General features: G+C 53.6%; 1 protein-coding gene across 1 annotated transcript in view; it reads right to left on the bottom strand.

Annotated features, from left to right (window-relative positions):
* The window catches only part of LOC308628990 (cadherin-23-like), a gene marked incomplete at its 5' end in the record, with an annotated part of 201,076 nt that extends 184,926 nt beyond the window's left edge, over positions 1 to 16,150 (bottom strand). The window contains 2 exons of the mRNA XM_081256434.1: positions 9,564 to 9,641; positions 16,084 to 16,150. Coding sequence (XP_081112560.1) covers positions 9,564 to 9,641; positions 16,084 to 16,150 — 145 coding nt within the window. The remainder of the gene's footprint in view (positions 1 to 9,563; positions 9,642 to 16,083) is intronic.
* Positions 16,151 to 20,735: the final 4,585 nt, after the last annotated feature.

Here is a 20,735-nt window from a genome sequence, read left to right on the forward strand (position 1 = left end):
AGGCCGTGGGCCCAGGAGCAAGCAACCTGGTTAATCTCACACTCTCATCTATTTCCCCAGTCATTTCTCAGCAATATTTCCAACTCTGCACAGTATGTCCAGCAAGCACTAGCCTATTCGGAATAACTGGGGAAGCAAGGCCCAAACAGGGAAATCGACTTGCCCAAGCTCACACCGCTGTGGGAGCAGAGTCAGTCCTGGGACCTAGGCTCCTGCCCGAGTCCGGGGCCTGTGCTCCCAGACCAAGCTGTGCTGGCCACTCTCCCCTCTCTGGGAGCAGCTGCCCCTTCATCCAGCTCCTCGCTGGTGTGCACCCTTGGTCACTGAGACCCTTTCCTGGGTGACAGATTGAGGAAAGGCCCTCAAAAGTCCTGAGGGGTGGCAGAGTGGGGTAGTAAGAGTGTGGATGTTGAAGACTGAATTCCTGGGATTCAAATCCCATGGGAGCTTGGGCAGCTTGATTGATCTCTCTGAGCCTGTAACATGGGGACCATGAGAGAGCAGACTTCCCATCGTTGCTGGAAGGGTTCAAGGAGATCATTCAGGTAACCTAACTAGTAAACCACAAGTACTAAATGATTACTACTATTATTTTTATTTTTAACTACAACAACCTATTTCTGCCATCCAAGACACAACACAAGCTGCTTACCCCACTGCTGGTGGGCCTGGTCCACGGCCTTCTGAAATGCTGTTCCTGTGGCTTCTGCGTGTAAACCCAGTCACTCAATGACACCTCCACTGTGAACCTCACCCTCTCCATGCCCAGAATGAAGTCCTTCCTTGCCTGAGCATTAGCAGGGCCCTGGAGCTCCCACCTCCCACTTGCCTGGGGGTGGTCTGGGCATTTACCATACATCCTCTCCTCCACTCCAAACTGGGGGTCCTTCAAAGCAATGACCCACATACAGAATCCCAAAGTTGTGGTTAAGTTGCACAGGCTTTGGGGTCAGGCAGCCTTGGGTTCGGGCCCATTTCTATCCTATATAAGCTGTGTGACCCTGTGCAAATTACTCACTCTCTCTGAGCCTCTGCCTTCTCATCTGTAAAATGGGGATTATAAAGCCCACTTTCTCAGTCTGCTACAAGGATTCAGTGAAGCAATGTGTATGAAGAGCTTACCTAGACACAGAGTAAGTGTGTAAATATAGTTGCCATTTTCCCAGTTGTCTTTAATGTGTGTGTCCCTACACTGCCTCCAAGCACAGCTTGGCACAGGTGTGCAGTGCAGACCATTAACGCCTGTCTGCACGACACGTGGCACATCATCGTTATCATTAGTGATATTATGGCTGCATCCAAAACACCCGCCCCACCCCCACCCATGTATCGAGAGGCAGTCCACAGCTGGGGCTGCCACAGGCTCCAGATGTGCCCAGGCAGGGGCCTCTTGGAGAGGCTACAGCCCAGCATTCCCCAAAAGGGTACTAATCTGTCCTATAACCCCCTTTGAGGGCCGATGCTGACCTGGAGAAAGGCAGAAAGGAAGCAAGGCCACAGAGGCATCCAGGCCCTTCCAGAAGTCCTGTGAGTCATCCCCCACCTCCCAGAAGGAAGAGTAAAATCCCTGCTCTGTGAGGTCATCAGGAAGCCAGGGCCCCAGACCAGCCGGTCCCAGCATCTGATCACCTGGACAGATACTAGATCACCTCCTTCCTCCAAAACCTCACCCAGTACTGACAGCTTTAGGAAGCCTCTGGGCTACCCTCACTTCCCCTCCCTGAGCACTCCAACCCCAGATTGTGGCAGCTCTGAGGCACCTGGAGCCCTTTCTCTAAACATCAAGTCCCAAGCTCACAGCCCATCAACCCAGGAGGATGCCCCTTCTTCCCTAGGCCCAGAGGAACCCCATACCTGCATAGGCAGAGCCCTCTTGAATTTCTTTTGCAGATGGTGTGAGAAGTTAGGGCAGGAATCCAACAGTAACTCTCTGAGGCCCTTGGGCAAGCTCCCCCCTTGGGCCTCAGTTTCCCCATCTGTAAAGTGGGATCTGACTAGTGATCATCAAATTGTCCTATAGGAGGCCCTAGGTGTTCATTGCAGGCCCTCTGAGGATCCTTGGGTGGGGGGTAAAAGTGAAGGTGAGGAACACAGGCTGTTACCACTGTGTACCTCTGACTTTAACTTCAACCACAGACAGTTATTTCTCCTTAGCACTTATTATTGTCTCAGGCACTCTAATTTTGTCTGTATTGTTATTAGTTACTGAGCTACACTGCCTCTGTACAGGTGGCAGGCGGAAAAGCCCAAACCATGCTCAGAGCACACACCCAGCTGATGCTTGGGAACCACCCCCACTGGACTCCTCATATCCACGTCCCTCTAACCCTTCAATGCCTATAGTTTTGCCACCGGCCCTTGCCAGGGAACTGCTCTGTGGGACATTGACCCCCTCTTCCCTGTGGCGGTCCTAAGGAACACTCTGGCTAAGGAAAAAATCATTCTCATCCTGTGGTTCTCCATCCTCTCCTGAGAGATGATTTCTTCCCTTTATTGAGACAAGGGAAGAGGGATACAGGGTAGGATAAATAGCCCCTCCCGGGGGACACCAGGTACAGAGAAGGGTCCAGGAAAGACCCCACCCCCTCTCAGATTCCCCTCTAACCTGCCCCTCTTCATATCTGCTCCAGAGCCTCATGCTTGGACGGCATGCCATCCCTGAATGTGTGCTGCCCACGCGCCCACCATTCATGTCAGCATCCCCGCATCTCCCACGCTGCGCCCAGTGGGGCCTGCCCCTGCGGCGAGTTGTCTGCATGCTTGCAGGCACACAGCTCCTCCGTCTACTGAGACCGCCGATGCGGGTCAGCCCACCTGAAAATTGCTCTCGCTGGGTCCAGACGAAACAGCTGGGCATTGATGGAGTTTGCAGAGAAATTAATCAGCGTCGTCTGGCAGTGGTGCCAGGCGCTGCCTGGGCCTGATGCATCCTAATGAATCCCGAGCTCCTGCCTTAACGGCTCCTGACAAGACTAATTTAGCTGTGTAGGTGATTAGTGTGGGCATTATCACCTGAATTGTGGCTCAAGACGCTTTGGAGGTCCGGGAGTGTCTGCCTGGGGAAGTCGGCTCCATGAGCAACCACCTTGGCGACACATAGAGGGACCAGAAGCCAAGGGGAGGGGAATCAGCAAGACATTCAACATCCACTCAGCCTTTCATTCTTCCTTCATCCCTCTGCTCATCCGACCAGCAACTGTCGAGGCCCACTTTGTACCAAGCACTGTGCTTGGCACAGAGGACATGTGCCAGGAGGCTCAGCTTGCTGGGGCTGTACAGTGGACATGGCGCCACTTCTCTGGGATTCACTGTGAGGCTCTGATCGGAGGCTGGCAGTCAATAAACGCTAGCTAATAGTACCGCTCTACAATCTTATATTACACATAAATACCAAAATGATAATTAATTGTAACATTGATATTAATTAAGATAATAAGTAAAAATGAACAGCCGATGGGTAGTTACACACAAATAATCATGATAGGATTTGCTAAGAGCTTTCATAGAGGTGAATTCAAAGCAAACAGAGGGTGGGGGATGGCGGAGGCTATGGCACCTCCCAGGGCAGGTGACATCTGAGTTACACCTCGAAAGATGAGTAGGGATTCACCAGGTAGGGAAGGGGAAAGGGCACTCCCGGCCGAAGGGACAGCACGGGTGAGGGTGTGGCAGTGAGACAGAGGTGAGGTGTTGGGGTGCTGAGCGGGTCCCCGTGATGGGGAGCAGGTGAGGAGTGGTAGGTGACAGGCCATGATAAAGAGTTCTCACTCCTTTCACTATGCACTTGGGAGGCTTTGGACTGGGGGTATTTAGAATTGGGATAGGAGGAGTGTCCTTGGGACCCAGCCCCAAGGGACACTGTCCCCCTCCAGGACCTGATGAGTGAGGACTGGGGTGGCAGCCAAGGTAGACGGACTAGATGCCCTCCACCCCCTCAGAACTCCTAAGTCAGCTTGGTGCCTCCAAGCCAGGTTTCATCCTGCTGCTTCTGTGTCCCTCCCTGGAGGGCAGCCAAGGCTCGGTGCCCCGAGGGTCCCCAGCAAATATGCCATATACAGCCTGGGGTGGGCAGGCAGCTGGAGTGATTAAAAACATGACCATCGCACGGTGTGGGCTTTGCCGTTCACAAGCGCAGGCACAAACAGCATCTGTGCTATCTGGGAGACATGCTCTCCTGGGCGCTCTCCCTGGGCAGCCATCCCCGTCATCACCAACACCTTGCTCCTGACATCCTGGGGAGGGGGGCGCCTGGCCTGAGACTCCAGAAGGATGGCGAGCAGGCATGAAGCCAGCCCCAGGCCCTGCCTTGGAAGGTTCCCCCCCCGGCACTCACAAACTCCAGACTTCACTCCTCCCCCAAGGCACCTCAAGCCCCAGGCATGAGCCAGGCACGGGGGTTGGGGGGCGCCCAGGGGACATAGAGATGGCCCAGGCACCTGGAAGCATTCACAGGGCAACAGGGGAGACAGATGAGCAGCTGAGTAATAACAGCACTGCGACTGGGACTAATAGAGAAGGAGAAAGCAAAGGAAGCAGCCCTTGAGCCCCGCCTGGAGAAAGCCAGGAAGGCCACACAGAGGCGGCAGCGTGTGAACTGACTTGACTGAGCAACAGAGATTCATCACGTTCCAGGAAAAAGGAGCAGCAACTGCAAAGAGCAAGAGGTAGGAACTCGCCTTTCCTGCTCGAGGAACTGCAGGGCGACCGGTGTGGCTGGAGTGGAGCGAGCTGGGGCTGTGGGGAAGGAGCAGGGCCTGGACTGCAAACAGCCTCGATGCCAGTTAAGAACACGGTTTTCACTCCAGATGGGTGAAGGGGCTTGAGCTGACCTTGTGACAGGCTCTCTCTCAGGTTGAAAAGGACCACTTGGCTGGGAGGGTGAGAAAGGCTGCAGCAGGGCAGAGGGAGCAGGGGCACCGCGGAGACCATCGGGAAGCTGTTGGGATGATCCAGACTCAGCCTGTGGTGGTAGGAGGTGAAGCGGTGAGAAGTGAGAAGATTCTGGAAATATTTTGAAGATCAAGCCAAAAGGATTTCCTGCTGAATTGGATATGAGGTGGTCGGGGGGAAGGGAAGAGTCAGGGAAGACCCCAAGTTGCTGGTCTGAGCAACTGGAAGGATGGAGTTGCAACTGAGATGGGAAAGGCTGCAGGGAAGCAGGGGTTTGCAGGGAAGATTGGGAGTGTGGCTTTAGACTGAGGCTGAGAGCCCTTTAGACATCCACGTGGAAATGGATGGAGAGGTGGTATATGAGTCTAGAATCTCTGGTGTGAGGAGGCCCGGGCAGAAGGTAGAAGCCTCAGGGCTGTCAGCACACAGGTGGTACCCAGAGCTGCCGGACTAGGCATGGCACGGGAGTGAGAGCATGGAGAAGAGACAGAGGAGCTGGGCCCCGGGGCCCTCCAGTGCCAAGAGGCCCTGGAGAAGTGGAGGAACAGGCAAAGGAGACTGAGAAAGCACAGCCAGAGGTGACGTCCTGGAGGAAATAAAGATAACTGCCGAAAGGCCAGAAGGCCTGAGGATTAACGGTCAGCTTTAGCAACAGGGAGGTGGTCGGTGGTCCCGACATGGGCAATATTGGTGGAGTGTTTGGAGTGGATTGGGGAGGGCGATCGGAGGCAGCATCCTTGCACCCTGTCCCTCATCCTAAAGGCGCCATGAGGCCATTCGCTGCCGACAGCCAGGGCCGAGGTGTGGGCTATGCCAACCAGCCTGGCCAGGCATCAAGTCTTCACTGTGCTCTTGCTCTGCCCCGCCCAGGCCGGGCTCTGCTGCCAGTGACTGAGGTCCACGTCTGGAGAAGACAAACAGGGACAAGGGGGGCCTGGATGTTAACAGGCCAGGGGAAGGCAGAGCTACTTAATGACTTCATTTGGCTTCTGTCTTTTCCAGCTGGGAGATGGGCTACAAAAAGAACATCACACAGAAGGAATTGGAAGCACACTCACAGAAACTACATTCTGATAGAGCGTGTAATCAAACTCTACCTTCCATTCTTAAAAGGAATCTAAAAACGAATTAAGACACTTAGGACACTGCCTCAAGCACTCAGTAAACACTGTTAGTATAATAATATATATTATATATATATAGTATACCATATGTTATGTTATCATTATTATTCTGTAAGGCTCCAGTGGTCAAAATTAGGAAGACGTTTTCATTCCCAGAACTGTCCCCACAGCACAGAAATGAGCAGCCTGGTAAGATCATGAGTTCCCCTTCACTGGGGGTCCAAGCAGAAGCCGGATAATCTGTCCCAGAGCTGGAAGTTTGGTCTGCCCGCAGCTCTGACCTCCTCCTCTGGTAAGCTGACATTTTCAGACTAGTTTGGTCTCTGGCTCTAGCCACTGGTACCAACCACCCCACTGGACCCAGCTCACCTATGTGCTTGCCTGTCCCCCTTGCAAGCCCGTGGCTGGCAGGACAGTCCAACCAGCCATCCCTGGGACACACATTAAGTTCTCTTTTGTGTAACAACAAAGCATTCCAGGTGTGGAAGCTTTGGAGTTAATTATAGGGTATGTATACAGCCCAACAATCCAGAAGGGAGACTATTCCAGCCCATTTTACAGTTTGGAGCACTGAGATTCAGAGAGCAAAGGGTTAGTGAGAGGCAAGCCTCAAATTCAAGTCTCTAGGCCACCCCCTTCCACATGGCAGGTGAAGGACCAGTCTGCTTGCCAAGCTGTTTCTACCCTTATCCTCACCCTGGCCACTGCTGGTCAGAGGTCTGCACCCTGCTTTGTCCACGTGAGTCCATATGATCCTCCGAATGGTCCAGGGCAAGTAGGCGACAGCACTCAGTGGAGGTTTCCAGGGCTGTGTTATCTGAGGGCCCAGAGATGTGACACCCTGGGCAGCAGGACTGCCCCAGCTCAAGGCCACTGGGCCCATTTTTCCAATGCCCTCTCATTGGTGAGATGGGGAGATAGAGGCCCAGAGAGGGGAGGCACTGTGCCCAACGCCACACAGCAAGGAACAGAAACTGGGCTCATGACTTTCAGGGCGGAGCTGTGCTGCCCCATCCTGATGCAAAAGGAAGGGAGGAGGCCAGGAGGGTGCGGTCCAGCTCAGCACTGGCCCCTGCCCAGACAGATGAGCAGAGCTGTCTTCCAGCTCACTGAACCCTCTCGCATTCCTGCGGCCTCCCAGAGCCAGGGATCAATCCCCACTGCATCAGATGCCCCCCCCGCCCCCCCTCGCACTGTGACTGCCAAACACAGCCATAGTGGGGCTGAGTCCTGGGAGTTACTCCTGGAGGCCAGTTGATGTCCGCGTTTGCAAAAGACAATCAAGAACCAGAGCCAAAGGTAACTGGAGCAAGGCCTGCTGGAGGGCTCGCTGGGGGCGTCCAGCCCAGGGTGTATCACTACCAGCACTGGCCGAGCAATGGCCACCCCTCCCAACCCCATCACCCTCCCTGCAGCACAGGCCTCTGAGAACCCCGCACTCAGGGCGGAGCGGGGCAACGCAGGGCCACAGATGGGGTGATGGGGCTGGTGCCGCTCCCTGCCAGCAGCCCGGCTCAGTGAGTGGCTGGCCACACCTCTGCCTCAGGGGCCTGCCTGTCCCAGATATATTGCCTCCACCACAAAGGAATCTCCAGGACGATGAGGTTCAAACAGACGCCAGACGCTTATAAAAATCAGCCACAGGAAATAGTGTGTGAAGCAATGGAAAGGACCCGTTCAGGGCTCCGCTCAAGAGCCACCACCTCCCCCTAACCTCTCCTGCTTCCTCCTGCTCTGCCCTGCCCCCAGAGGCACGACTCGTCCCCCTTCAATCCCCACTGGGGCTTAACCAGACAGCCCACCTAGCCTCTATTACCCGCGACGCTGACTTCTTTATCCCTCTGTCGAATTCCTCTCTGAATCCACAGCACCCAGGCCTGGCACAGGGGGCACCCCATCTATATCTGATAAACTGATGAATGAACTGGAAAGAGCAGAACCCCTAGTGGTGATAAACGCTGCTAACATTCATCTCTTACGGATCCACAGGCACTGGGCACCTCTCTGCTGGCTGTGTGCCAGCCCCACGCCAGGTCTGGGCCTGCGGAGGAGCCAGGAAGAATCTAGGAGCCCACAAACACCACCCCCTGACCCAACTCAGAAGGGAGGAACCAGCTCAGCAGTGTCCCCAAGGGACTGCCGGCCATCCTCTCCACCCCTCAGAAGGTGAGCTAAGCCTCTGGAAGAACATTCCAGAGAGGCAATCTGCCTCCTTCCTGGACACTTCAAACATCCAGATGCCCAAACACCAATCCCCAAATCCAGCCTCACAATGCTGATGCGTGGGGCTGCTAATCGTCAAAAGAGTGGCTACTTTCTACACAGTGGGTCCCCACAGCCCTAGACACAGAGTGCCACTGGGCCATGGGGACAATCCCTACAATAGTCAGAATACCTGCTGTGCCCAGCACCTACCCACAAAAAAAGGAAGAGTGGAAGGAAAGACCTCTGCAGGTCTCATGTGCCCCTGCAAACAGCAGGGGAGAGTCTGGGGCCCACTGAGGCTCCCCTCTTCAAGCAGAGATTTTCTTTGAAGAATTTTGCATCTATGTTTGGTTTTACACATATGAAAGAGTGCTTTAAATGACCTATTAGTTAAGTGTCTTCACAGCCCTCCCCTCTCTAAGCCATCCTGCTTCATTTTCAAGTATAAGTGATACTCCAGAAAGATGCACCATGCTGGCTGCCGATGCATGCTGCTTCTGGCGCACAGCCCCACCCTGATACCCACGAAGCAGGCAGACCTGAGTGTAAGAAGCCCCAGATTACAAGCGCTTTCTGTAAAATGACACGGACAAGAATGAGAGGACACAACAGGGAGTGCTGGTGGAGGTGAGTGGCACCTCCTGGCGTTGTTTTCCTGCGTGCTCACAAGAACTAGTGCCTTCCCATCAGCACAGCTGCAAGATGGGTTTGTTCAATTCAACCCCATTTCCTGAGAAGCTTCAGGGTCCCTAGAGCTGAGCTAAGGCCATGGGGCTATGAGTGCCGACCTCCAGCTGCAGGTGTAGGAGCCAGGCCCTCGGGAGGGGCTCTTGAGGATAGAGCTGGGTGATGAGGTGGCTCAAGCTGGGGGCGGGTGGTGAGAAGCGGGTACCAGGATGCTCGTGATCACTCCCTAGATAATTTTTTTTTCTAAAGACAGGCATACTCAGTGCAGAAAACTCAGTAATCACGGAAAAGTACAAAAGGCTACAAAACAAACTCTACAAGAGCTTTCATCTTCATATTTTCACAAGGAAGAGGAACAAGGCATTTTGTAGGACAAAATTAGCGCAGAAGTGAAAGTCAAGCAACTTGGGCTCAATGTGATAAAACTTTGACCCTGAGAACTCCTCTCTTTTGGAATAGGCCACCACAGGAAGTAGTGAGTGTCCCATCCCTGGAGGCAACCAAGCAGAGGCCACACGAACACCCATCCGGGACCCCATGGAAGAGTTTCCAATAACAGGGGGAAGATCAGCTCAATCTCTAAGACCCCTTTCACTTGTGGGAAAGGAGCCCACCTCACGCCACCCAGCCTGCCCACCAGCCCTTGCGCCAACTCACCCACAGGCGTATCCTCGCTGATCAGCAGGTATGTATCAAAGAAGTGGTTGGTGAAGAAGGGCAGTCGGTTCACCTGGCCTGGAAGTTAGAGGACAAGAGCATCAGTCAAGTACCCTTGTGCCAGCTCCGTGCGTTCTGCAAGGGGCACAGAGTAGGGGCTACAGCGGGCACTGAACCTGCATCCAGTGCTGCAGACACCTTTCCGGGACCTTGGCAGCTCGCTGTTCTGCCTCGAGGCAAATGGGGAGTAACGCCAGTAGGCAGGCAGGAGGCTGTCAGGTCGTTCGCTCAGTGAGGCCACGAGCCACGTGTGGCTATTGAGACCTGGTCCACACTAGGATGTGCTGAAGTGTAAAACACACACAGGATTTTGAAGATGTTGTACGAAAAAGTGGGTGTGAAATATCTCATTCGTCTTTTATATTGGTGACGTGGAAATGATAAGATTGTAGCTATACTGGATTAAGTCAAATACATTATTAAAATGAGTTTCACCTGTTTCTGTTCTAATGCGCCTCTTAGAAAATTTAAGACCACGCGTGTGGCTCACGTTGTATTTCTACGGGGCCTCCCAGCTGTCGATAGACTGGGAGCTTGGCAAGGACAAGGGCTGTCTGCTGTGTTAAGCGCTGCAACCCTGGTGCCCAGAACAGGACTTGGCACTTAGAAGGGCCTCAGCAGCTATTTGTTGTGTGAAGGAATATGGCCAGCTGATGCCATGTGATTAATAACAATAACAACAACAACAACAATAATAATAGCTGCCATCTATGGAACCCTCCTCTGTACCACCTCCAGCAATCCTCACGGTCCAACATGGGCTGTCACGTCTGCAGTTTACTATTGAGGAAAATGAAGCTTTGAGGGGGTAACTAGTAACTTGCCCAGGGTCACACAGCCGGTAAGAGTGGCACGGGCCGTACTGGAACCCAGACCTGGAAGCCTGTGCAGGTAACCCTGTACCACTCTGTGACAGCCTCAGGTTGGGGGCTGGCTCTGGAAGGGGACAGCGTGATACCGTCATGGGCTGAGGAATTTCACATCTATGAAGAGCCCCCCATATCACAAGGCCCTCACACAAAGCCTCCCCAAGGCTGGCTTCCTCTGTCCCCTGAGCAACGCCCCAGAGGCCTTCAGTAGTATGGTATAATATGAAATATATTTGGTCTCTGCCCCCAGTTCCTGGCACAGAGCTTCAAAACTCCTTGCAATTTCCAGAGTGATAGGAGTGTCTTTTGTTATCTATAAGGGGCCCCCTTGACCACACCCAAGTTTATGCCAATGAGGTGATTTATTTTTTATCTTTAAATTTAAAAAATTTTTTTATTGAAGTAGAGTTAATTTATAATGTGTTAATTTCTGGTGTACAGCAAAGTGATTTAGTTATACATACATATAAATATATTATTTTTCATATTCTTTTCCACTAGATAGAGTTTATTAAAAGATACTAAACATAGCTCCCTGTGCTCTACAGTAGGACCTTGTTTATTTTATATATAGTAGTTTGTATCTGCCAATCCCAAACTCTTAATTCCCCACCCCCTCCTTTCCCCTTTGGGAACCATAAGTTTGTTTTCTATGTCCATGAGTCTGTTTCCGTTTTGTAAATAAGTTCATTTGGGTCATATTTTAGATTCCACATATAAGCAATACCATTGGTATTTGTCTTTCTCTGTTTGACATACTTCACTTAGTATGATAATCTCTAGGTCCATCCATGTAGCTGCAAATGGCATTATTTCATTCTTCTTTATGGCTGAGTAGTATCCCATTGCGTACACATGCCACATCTTCTTTATGCATTCATATGCTGACATACATTTAGGTTGCTTCCATGTCTTGGCTATTGTAAATAGTGCTGCTATGAACACTGGGGTGCATGTACCTTTTCAAATTAGGGTTTTCTCTGGATATATGCCCAGGAGTGGGATTGCTGGATCATATGGTAACTCTGTTTTTAGTTTTTTAAGGAGCCTCCATACTGTTCTTCGTAGTAGCTGCACCAATTCACATTCCCACCAACAGGGTAGGAGGGTTCCCTTTTCCCAGTGAGGAGACTTAGAGTGGGGCCTCTACAGAGAGCCTCAGGAAGGGGCTAATCACCAGAAAGACCAAGTGATTAGATGGGGAATTTTCAGCCCAGCTCCAACCTCTAGGGAGGGGAGGGGAGCTGGAGATTTCCAATATTTGATGAGCTCCCAAGTTGGTGAACACATCCATGTGCTGGGCGGATGGCACACCTGGAGAGGCATGGAAGCTCCACCCGACCCCACCCCCCCCATAGCTTGCCCTGTGCATCTCTTCCATCTGGCTGTTCCTGAGTTGTACCCTTTATATTCAACCAGTAAATGTAAGTAAAGTATTTCCCTGAGTTCTGTGAGTCATTCTAGCTAACTGAACCTGAGAAAGGGTAGTAGGAAGCCCTGATTTATAGCCAGCTGGTCAGAAGTACAGGTGGTCTGGGACTCACCACTGGCATCTAAAGTAGAGCTGAACCCTTAAATCTGTGGAATCTGGCACTAACTCTGGGTAGACAGCATCAGAATTGAATTGAATTGTTGGACACACAGTCGGTGTCTGGAGAGTTGGAGAACTGGTTGTTGGTATTGGAAAACACCCCAGAAGGAGGCAAATGAGGGCACTTCCCCCTCTGCCCCTACCAACCAGGGATGGGCGGCTGGTCGGTCTCACATGGGGCCGACATCGTGCAGCACACACGTAAGCAGCTCCTGCTGGGTCTTCCAGGGGCGCTGAACGTGGGTGGGCTGCAGCCCTCCCCTCCCTCATTTCTGCTGACCTGGCTCCCTCAGAGCTTGGGCCAGGCTCAAGAACACAGAGGCTAGTACTTCCCTCATTGCTGGAGACCTCCTAGTGGGGAGCAGGCAGAACTAATGGAATCTCCACCCCACCCCCTCTGCTCAGGCACCCAAGCTGATGTCATTTCTGGTTCTGCAAGCACTGTAGCCTCTCTCTCCCCTCCTGGCCAGGACTGCTGGCCCTTTTGCCTTCACTTGCCAAATTCCTATTTATCCTTCAAGTTTTGCCTTAGATGTCCCTTCTTCCAGGAAGCCCTCCCTGACCACCGCAACTACACATATGCACTCGCCCACACCCTTCTACCCTCTCATATGAGGAACCTGGGGCTCCTCGCACACACAAGAGCCTCAGAAAGAGGTCAGTGGTCAAGGGATTCACCTTTGTTTGTAGTCTCCCTGTGCCTCTTTCTAGTCATATGACCTCCCCATGCCTCAGTTTCCTCAGGTGTAAAATAGCGATAACAATAGGACTTACTTCTTGGCTGTGTTGAGGATTAAATGAGATTACATACATAAAGCACTTAGCGCCATGCTCCCGCACACAGCAAGCACTCGATAAATGGTAGCTATTATTAATATTGGTATTAATGACAGCGCTGCCTGCTCAGCCAGACGGGGAGGCTTTGGATCCCTGCTGGGGGCCTTGGGTTCCCTTACAGAAAGCAGCTGAGCCAGGGTAGAAGGCTCAGGGGTGACCAGGGAATTTGGCATGGGCTCAGGCTGGGGCAATGGGAGGGAAACCAGCCAGAAAAAACGTCACCTGCAGCAGCATCGTTTGTTTTCAAATTTTGTTTTACAGGACCTGCCGATAATCAGCCACTGAGAGCTCTGCACGGGCGGCTGGGCAGAGCCTCGGCGACGTACGTCGCCTGCCACATACCAAGCGGGACCGTGATCTGGGAACAGGCTCCCACCCTAGGAAGCCCAGTGGCCTTGGGCTGCCAGTGGGGACTGGGAGGGTGATGGGAGGGTGGGAAAGGGGGGTGCCCACAGGCCGCCTGTTCTCTTAAAAGACACTTTTAAGGCATGAAGGCTGTGTCCTCCAGAGGCAAACTGATGCCTCAGGAGCTTTGAGGCCTTCGGCCAAGTGGGAACACGAGTGCCCGTGCGAGGGGAGGGGACAACGGGCGACTTCTGTGAAGGAACGCGAGTCCAGCTGCCTGCACCCACGATGCACTCTTCTGTCCCCGCCCCACACATGCTCATTCCCTGCTTTGGCACCTACTGTTTGTTCTGCCCTGGACGCCTTCTCCCTGCACCCCTGGCCCACTCACACTTAACCTTCCCTACAAAGTAGATGCAGGTCCACCAGCTCTAAATATTTATTTCAACACTGTTGTGGCCTCTCCCGTTGCGGAGCACAGGCTCCGGACACGCAGGTTCAGCAGCCATGGCTCACGGGCCCAGCCGCTCCGCGGCATGTGGGATCTTCCCGGACCAGGGCATGAACCAGCATCCCCTGCATCGGCAGGCGGACTCTCAACCACTGCGCCACCAGGGAAGCCCAAGAATCAAGCTTTTAACCACCACAGGCCTGAGGGGAGAAGGGAGAGGGGGAGGCTCACAGAGAAGGCAGATTCGAGCTGCGGTGCTGGATGACAGGCCTTCCACACATGGCAAGGAAGGGAAAGATCCCGGAAGGAAGCAAGCTGGGCAGATGTGGAGGAGCGGAGCCGTCAAGGCACACGACGTGGGAAGGACAAGGCATCCATCAGACCAGGAAGCACAGACTTCACTCAGAACCGTGGGATGGGACAGGGGATTCCTCTGAGGGCTTGAAGGACACTGGCAAGTGGCAGAGCCTGGACTGGAACCAGGAAAGCCCAACCCCAGCCCAGGCCCACCTGCCCAGGCCTCTGAAGGCACAATGGTTCTCACTGAGGTCCATGTTGGGCACAGCCCTAGACCCCGCCCCCAACTCATGACGGGGAAGGTGCACAGGACAGGGAGCACAGAGCAGCGCCAGGGGAGGCCTTGTATGCCCTGCCACTCGCTGCTGTGCAGCCTGGGCAAATGGCTCTACCTCTCTGGCCACCATTTCCCAGCCTCAAGATGACGACAAAAAGCCCTCACTGCCCTCTCACCCTGCCTCCCTGCCAGAGGTGTCCTGTGCACGGCATCACTGTCACTGTTACGATAGCTGCTGCAATTTGGATGCATGAGCCGCCTGTGATCTAGAGAGCTCAAGGGGAGACTGCACCTCTTCTAGGAAGGCAGCCAAGCTGTTAGCACCTGTTATATTTCTTTTTAACGGGGAAGGCGGCGGAGGGCATGAGTGTCCAAGGTCACAGAGTCCCTGAGGAGTCTGAGGACACCAACAAGCAAACCCAGAGGGTCGGAGCTGAGGGTCTCAGGTGCCCCTCACTGAGCCCTCCCCGAATGGGGCAGAGAGGAGCGGGAGGACAGAGAGCTGGATCGAGGCCTAGCTGGGCCCTGCTTTGTATGACCCTGGGCCAGCTGCTTCTCCAGGTGTCAAGTTTCTCCTTTGTAAAGTGGGCCAGGAGTGGAAAGAGGGTCTGAGACCCCTTCTGGCTCTGCCCCTGAGAGTCTTGGAGGCTGTGCCATAATGCTGCGCTGCTTGGATGGGAGTGAGCTCCCCATCACAGAGGCATTCCAGCAGAGATCCCTCCCAGCGTGGAAGCCAGGAGAGGGGACCTTCAAGGGACTCTCGGGCAGCAGGATGCAAGCAGCAGTCCACCAAGCATGAAGCTCTGGTTTCCTCCAGAGGCTCCCGGCTCCCTGGAGTGAGAGAAGGAGCTAACGCCCCTCAGGAATATGTTTGCCTGTGTCACCAGGCACACTCTGCCCATAGCTCTTCCCTGAGGACACCCTGGTCCCGTGGGACACCGAGCCAGCTGTGCCTGCTGTCCTGGCCTTCCTTCATGCACACCAGAGCTGCTTTGCTCCTGCTGTCCAGGAGAGGCAAATGCCCAGGCCTTTCCTGGCCTCCTCCGTGGGCACTAAAGCTGGCACTGACCTGGCTGCTGCAAGGCCAGGGGAAGGAGGGCTGGCCCCCCCTGCAGAGAAGAAAGACTCTTGGCAGCCACACCCTCCCTCAGGCTATTCCCTCCTCCAGGATTCCCTTCTTCCCTCTCCCCCCTTTAAAACGACTTCTCAGTCTTCAGAGCCCAGATGAAACATCTCTCTTCTGGCTGGGTCTCTCCTGTGCCCGCAAGTTCAATTAATCTTTTCTTCTGATGGGCTTCTCTGGAGCTCTGTACACCCATTACCACTTTATCCACCCTGCTTAGAGCAATCCTATCTGTGTCTTTCTCCCTGGTGAGCCCCTGAGCGCCCAAGAATGTCATTTCTCCCATGCCCCCAGAGTTGGACATAGTAGGGCACACAGTGTCCCACAGTAGGTGCTCAAAAGACAACTGTGAAATGGACTAGAACTGGGGCCAGTCCCCGCATCCCGGAAGAAGGACAGTTCACGGTCATAGATGCCTCCCCTTAGAGCTCAAGTATTTCTCAAGGCTCCTCCCCTTCCCTCAGGTGTCCCAGGCCCTGGGGATGGCTGGTATTTTCAGCCCTGTGAGGGCTGCAGAAGCAACTGAGGCCCAGAAAGGGAAGTGAGTGCCCAGTCATACACACAGCAAGGCAGGGTCTTGAGAGTCCCAGAGCACAAACGCCAACCACACACCGTCCAGCCCGGCCTCCCATGCTCGCTGTGGGGAGAGAAGGTGGAGGATTGAACTTACCACAGCATCCAGAGATCAGCACAGAAAGCCAGACCACGAGGCAGCTGGAAGCGACGTGGCACCTCATGGCTCCTGGGGACAAAAGGAGGGGAGGGTGAGAAACGTCCTATTGGAGCGCCTGCTCTTGCAGGCTGTGCAGCACTGCCTCAGCCCTGCAGCTCCGGGAGAATTGGGCCTGAGAAGGGAGGAGAGAGAATCTGTGCAGACGGGGGGGCGGGGCACATGGGGAAGAAGAGAGGGTCTGTACCCTGGGGTTCTGTCATCGCCCAGTGCTGAGAGTGGTGTGGCACGACTGGGCTGAGGGCATGGGCAACAGTCCCCTCTGTGCCCTCGTGGAGGCCGACTGCACGGCTTGTGGGCAGGGCTCAGGGGGCACGGGGACAGGTTTGTGACACATGCGGGGCTCCGTGGGCAGAGGGTGGGGCTGCTGCCTCTATCCTCCAGGACAGCATCCCCCAAGGGCGGTGGAACCTGGCTTAGTGGGGACAGAGTTAGGAGGCGGGTGCTGAGCAGGAAGACAGGGGTCTCAGAGCGGGTCGGCAGCCGCCCCCCACCCCCCACCCCCAGCCAAAGTGCCCAATGAACATTCTTTCCCAGTTTTTATATCTGCAGTATCATCTCATAACCTTGGATATGAAAGGAGCCCCCAGGCCATGGTGTCCAAAGAGGCACAGAGAAGGGAGGTAACCTGACCAGGGCCCCCCCAGCAAGTCTGTGGAAAGCTGGAGCCAGACTTTTCTCTCTAGCTAAGCTCTAGAGAGAGCTGGGGTCCACCCGCCAGAGGCTCAGCAAAGCAAGCTCCCATCTCTAAGTGTAGTGGGGCGGGGGTAGGAGGTGAGCGGCGGGAGGGCTGCTCCCTCCCATCGCGGCTGTGGCCTGCCCGGCCCCATTACAGCAGGGCCACGGCCCTCTGGTTCCTTCTTACTCCTGCAGCAGCGGCTCCAGAGCAGGCCTCCCTGGAGACCAGCAGTGACACTGGGAGGGGCCCACGCTCCTCAGCTGAGGATCCCTGCCTTCTGCTAACGCTGCCTTACCTCACGGCCCACTCACCTCTGCATCCCCACGGCCTAGCCAAGGGCCCACACATCCTCCTTCAGGGAGCACCTACTGTGCACCTCGCCTGGGAGGTATTATCCTCCCCGGTTCACAAGGTGGGGTCTGAAGGCCAAGAGCCATTAAACAATTTGCTTAGAGACCCCCAACTAGTGAGTGGTGGGGTCAGCATCTGGGCCCAAGTTGACATGCCACCCCCCTCATCATTAAATGATCAGGAAAGCCTTGGGGGAGGAGAAGGGAGCTGAAGAAAAGGGTTTTGTGGAGAGACTTCACATCTCTGCAAGACCTCGGGGCAAGGGCTTCAGAAAGGACCCAGGGCTCAGATCTCTTGGTTCCGGACCTGGAGCCGACTCCCTCTCCCAGCCCGGTGCCAAGTGGAGGATGGATCCTGTCCCACACCACACACATGGCCCGTGGTGCCCTCGTGTTTTCCTTGAATACTGTACTTAAAATGTTCTAATTACCAAGTATGAAACAGTGACGTGGGAAATAAAAGATTCTAAGATGTTGTCACGTAATAAAAGACAAATGCCCATCATATCCCTATATTTCCACCCCCTTGCGTTTCCAGAGGTCAGCAGCCTATCACAGGGGCAGGCAGGGCATACAAATGAAGAGACCCCAGTGGTGGGAATGATGGCCATTTGGAGGCCAACACTCTGCCCAAAAGCAGCAGCTGCTGATGTATTTCAGCCAAGAGGGAATGTGGGTGCAGTGTGCCCAGAGCTTCTGATTTTTCTCAATGAAAAGCTGGAAATTTGGCTTTAACTATGAATTCAATTTTTAAATGTTGGCAAATAATTCCATTTTCATGAGCCAAACATGACCTGTCTGATGGCCAGAGTGGGCAGCTTGGGCCTGGCGTGCATCCTACGAGGCCCTTCTCCACACCCAAGCAGATATGTTCACATTACAAACGCGAACGAGTGGTGTGGCTGCTGTTTCTCTTTAGGATGATGAAGTCACCCTCTACACAAAAGAAATTCACTTTTCTCATGTCATGATAATTCACAGACAACCCTCCAGGTCAACACAGCCACATCCACTTCCTCCATTTTCAGAGCTAGGTAACAGTTCATGGTATGGATGTTTCGTCATGGAGACAAACATCCCCTATTGTTGGGTATCTGAGTGTTTACTGGTTCTTGCCACACAGTCAATGTCACCGTGGACATCTCTCTGCATGTAACTGTGTTGGGACTTTGCTCTCAATCTTGGTTCTCCAACAGTAGCATTAACGGACCAATTAAATACAACACAGAGCACGTATGTAAACTTTTCTTAGCCACTGTCATATTACCTTCTGTAAAGACTGTGGCAATTCCCACTCCATCTAGAAGTGTATGAGAGGGCCTCTGTGCCCACCTGGAAGTGATCCCTCTTTTAAATGGCTGCCAATTGGAAGCATGAAAAATGGAATGGCCTTGTTGTTTTAATTTGCATTTCCCTAACTACCAGTGAGGTTGAGCATGACGCCTTTTTCTAAATGTTCAAACCACTTTCCATCTGTTATCTTGCATTAGCCTACTGTATGCTGCAAAGAAGCTAGCCAGCATCACAAGCATTATCCCTGATTTACAAGTGGAGAAACCGAGGCACAGGGCAATTAAGTGACGCTCTGACATCTCATAGTGAGTGAGTGCCTTTTAAAAAAAATCTCCAGCCCTCTGCCTTTGGAAACCAGCTATTATGAGAATTAAACAACATCTGCTAAGAAGATCATCCACAAATAGCTGGGAGTGCCCACCATTCTGCTGGGTGTTGCAGAAGTTTGCAGCGGAAGAAAGGAAGGAAGAAAATGAACACTTACTAGGCAACTTCCATAAGCCTGGGGTTTTCACAGGTATGACTTTATTCAATCTTCCCAAATATCTCTAAAATGTAGATATTATTGTCCCCATTTTACAGATGAGGAAATTAAGGCTCAGAGAGGTCACCTAGGATTGGACCTGAGTCCCACGCTATTTCCATCACACCATGCTGCTGTCCACCCCCACCCTGCCCACCCCTTTTCCTAATCTATGACAGGGGAAGGCGTGGCCCCTCCCTCAAGGAGGACAATACACAACACAATAGACACAGGATGAATGTGACACAAAGAAGTGAGCATGTGTGCACAACACACACGAGTGCATGATGCATCTCACTTTCCATGAGCTGGCTCAGGCTCTGATGCCGCTGGGCACACTGTCCCCATCCTCTCTCCTTAAACGTCTGTTTCCCCTTCAGAGGCACTCACACTGCCTCAGTGTCCCCCTTCTGTCAGTCAAGGGCAGCCAAACACAGCCCTCACTTGACAGGATTGGCAGAGGCCACCTCTGGAGCATCCAACAGCAGGGACAATCTTTGTTCCATTCTGACTCTCCATCCTTGCCTTGGGGCAAGGTGGCACAGACGCTAGGTGGAGGGGACACAGGCTCCAAAGGGTGAAACAGAGTAGGCAGGACAAAGTGGGTCCATCCTACTACTGGGTTTTCCCGGAGATCCCAGATCTTATTCTTCCTCTGGTCCCTTTGGCCAAGAGGAGGAAAGCAAGGTCCAGAGAGAACAGAGGCTAGTGGCAATGGGAAGAGGCCCCTGGGCCCCAACCTCCGGGCCAGGTGTTGCAACACATGGAGGGGTGGGATGGGGAGGGTGGGAGGGAGGGAGATGCATGAGGGAAGGGATGTGGGAACGGATGTATATGTATGACTGATTCACTTTGTTATAAAGCAGAAACTAATACAAAAAAAAAACCACATGCTGCCTTTGCCTGCCGGCATTCCCTAGGTGCTGGGGCTGCAGCGAGTGGTGTGGGTTCCCCGGGATTGCCTGACCTCGCTCCGCCCTGTGAAACAGCTGTTCCCCCAGCCTCCTGGCCTTCCCACCTCGAGGCCAGCAGAGCTGCATGGCCTTCCCTACCATGCGAGGCTGTGCCACCCTCAGGATTCGGCCTGAGCTCCCAATGACCCTCACCTGTCCCCACTGGACCAGGAAACATAGACACACACGCTTCTGTGCTGGGCTTCCTGTCCGGCCTGGGATAAGTGCCAGAGACCTGTCCCAGAGGTACAAGCAGGGTTAGAGCCGGCTGTCCCAAAGACCATTCTCACAGGAAGCTTTCCAGAAATCTCTCAAACATACCCACTATCAAGAAGACCCAAAGCCAGGACCCACAGCCCTCAGGCTGCCAATTTCCAACATCCGTTTTCTGCCAAGCCCTGAACCAGGCACTGTGGGAGGGATACAGGATCATGAGAATGGCTGGCAATGCATGTGAGATATCAAAAAGCAACAGCACCTGTCACTGCCCAGGGCCATGCAAAGAGAACTCCTGAGCCTTCTAGGGGAGCTGAGATGTGAGCTACACAGAGTTCAAGGATGCATACTGCTAACACTTACTGAGCACATAGTACAGGCCAGCCACCGTGGTGTGGAGTGTGTCCTACATGCTGGGGCTTGGAGAGGTTAAACAACTTGCCCAAGGTCACACAGCCAGTAAGTGCTCCAGCCCAAGGTCTCCCAGCCTCAGCCCCAACCCTTGCTGAGCTCAGACGTGCCCCAGGGCAGGCCCACACTGCGGGCCTGGTGGGAAGGCCCTGGGCTGGACCCTGCAT

Source organism: Mesoplodon bidens (genome assembly GCF_964165515.1).
Source record: "Mesoplodon bidens genome assembly, chromosome: 1".
Lineage (NCBI taxonomy): Eukaryota > Metazoa > Chordata > Mammalia > Artiodactyla > Ziphiidae > Mesoplodon > Mesoplodon bidens.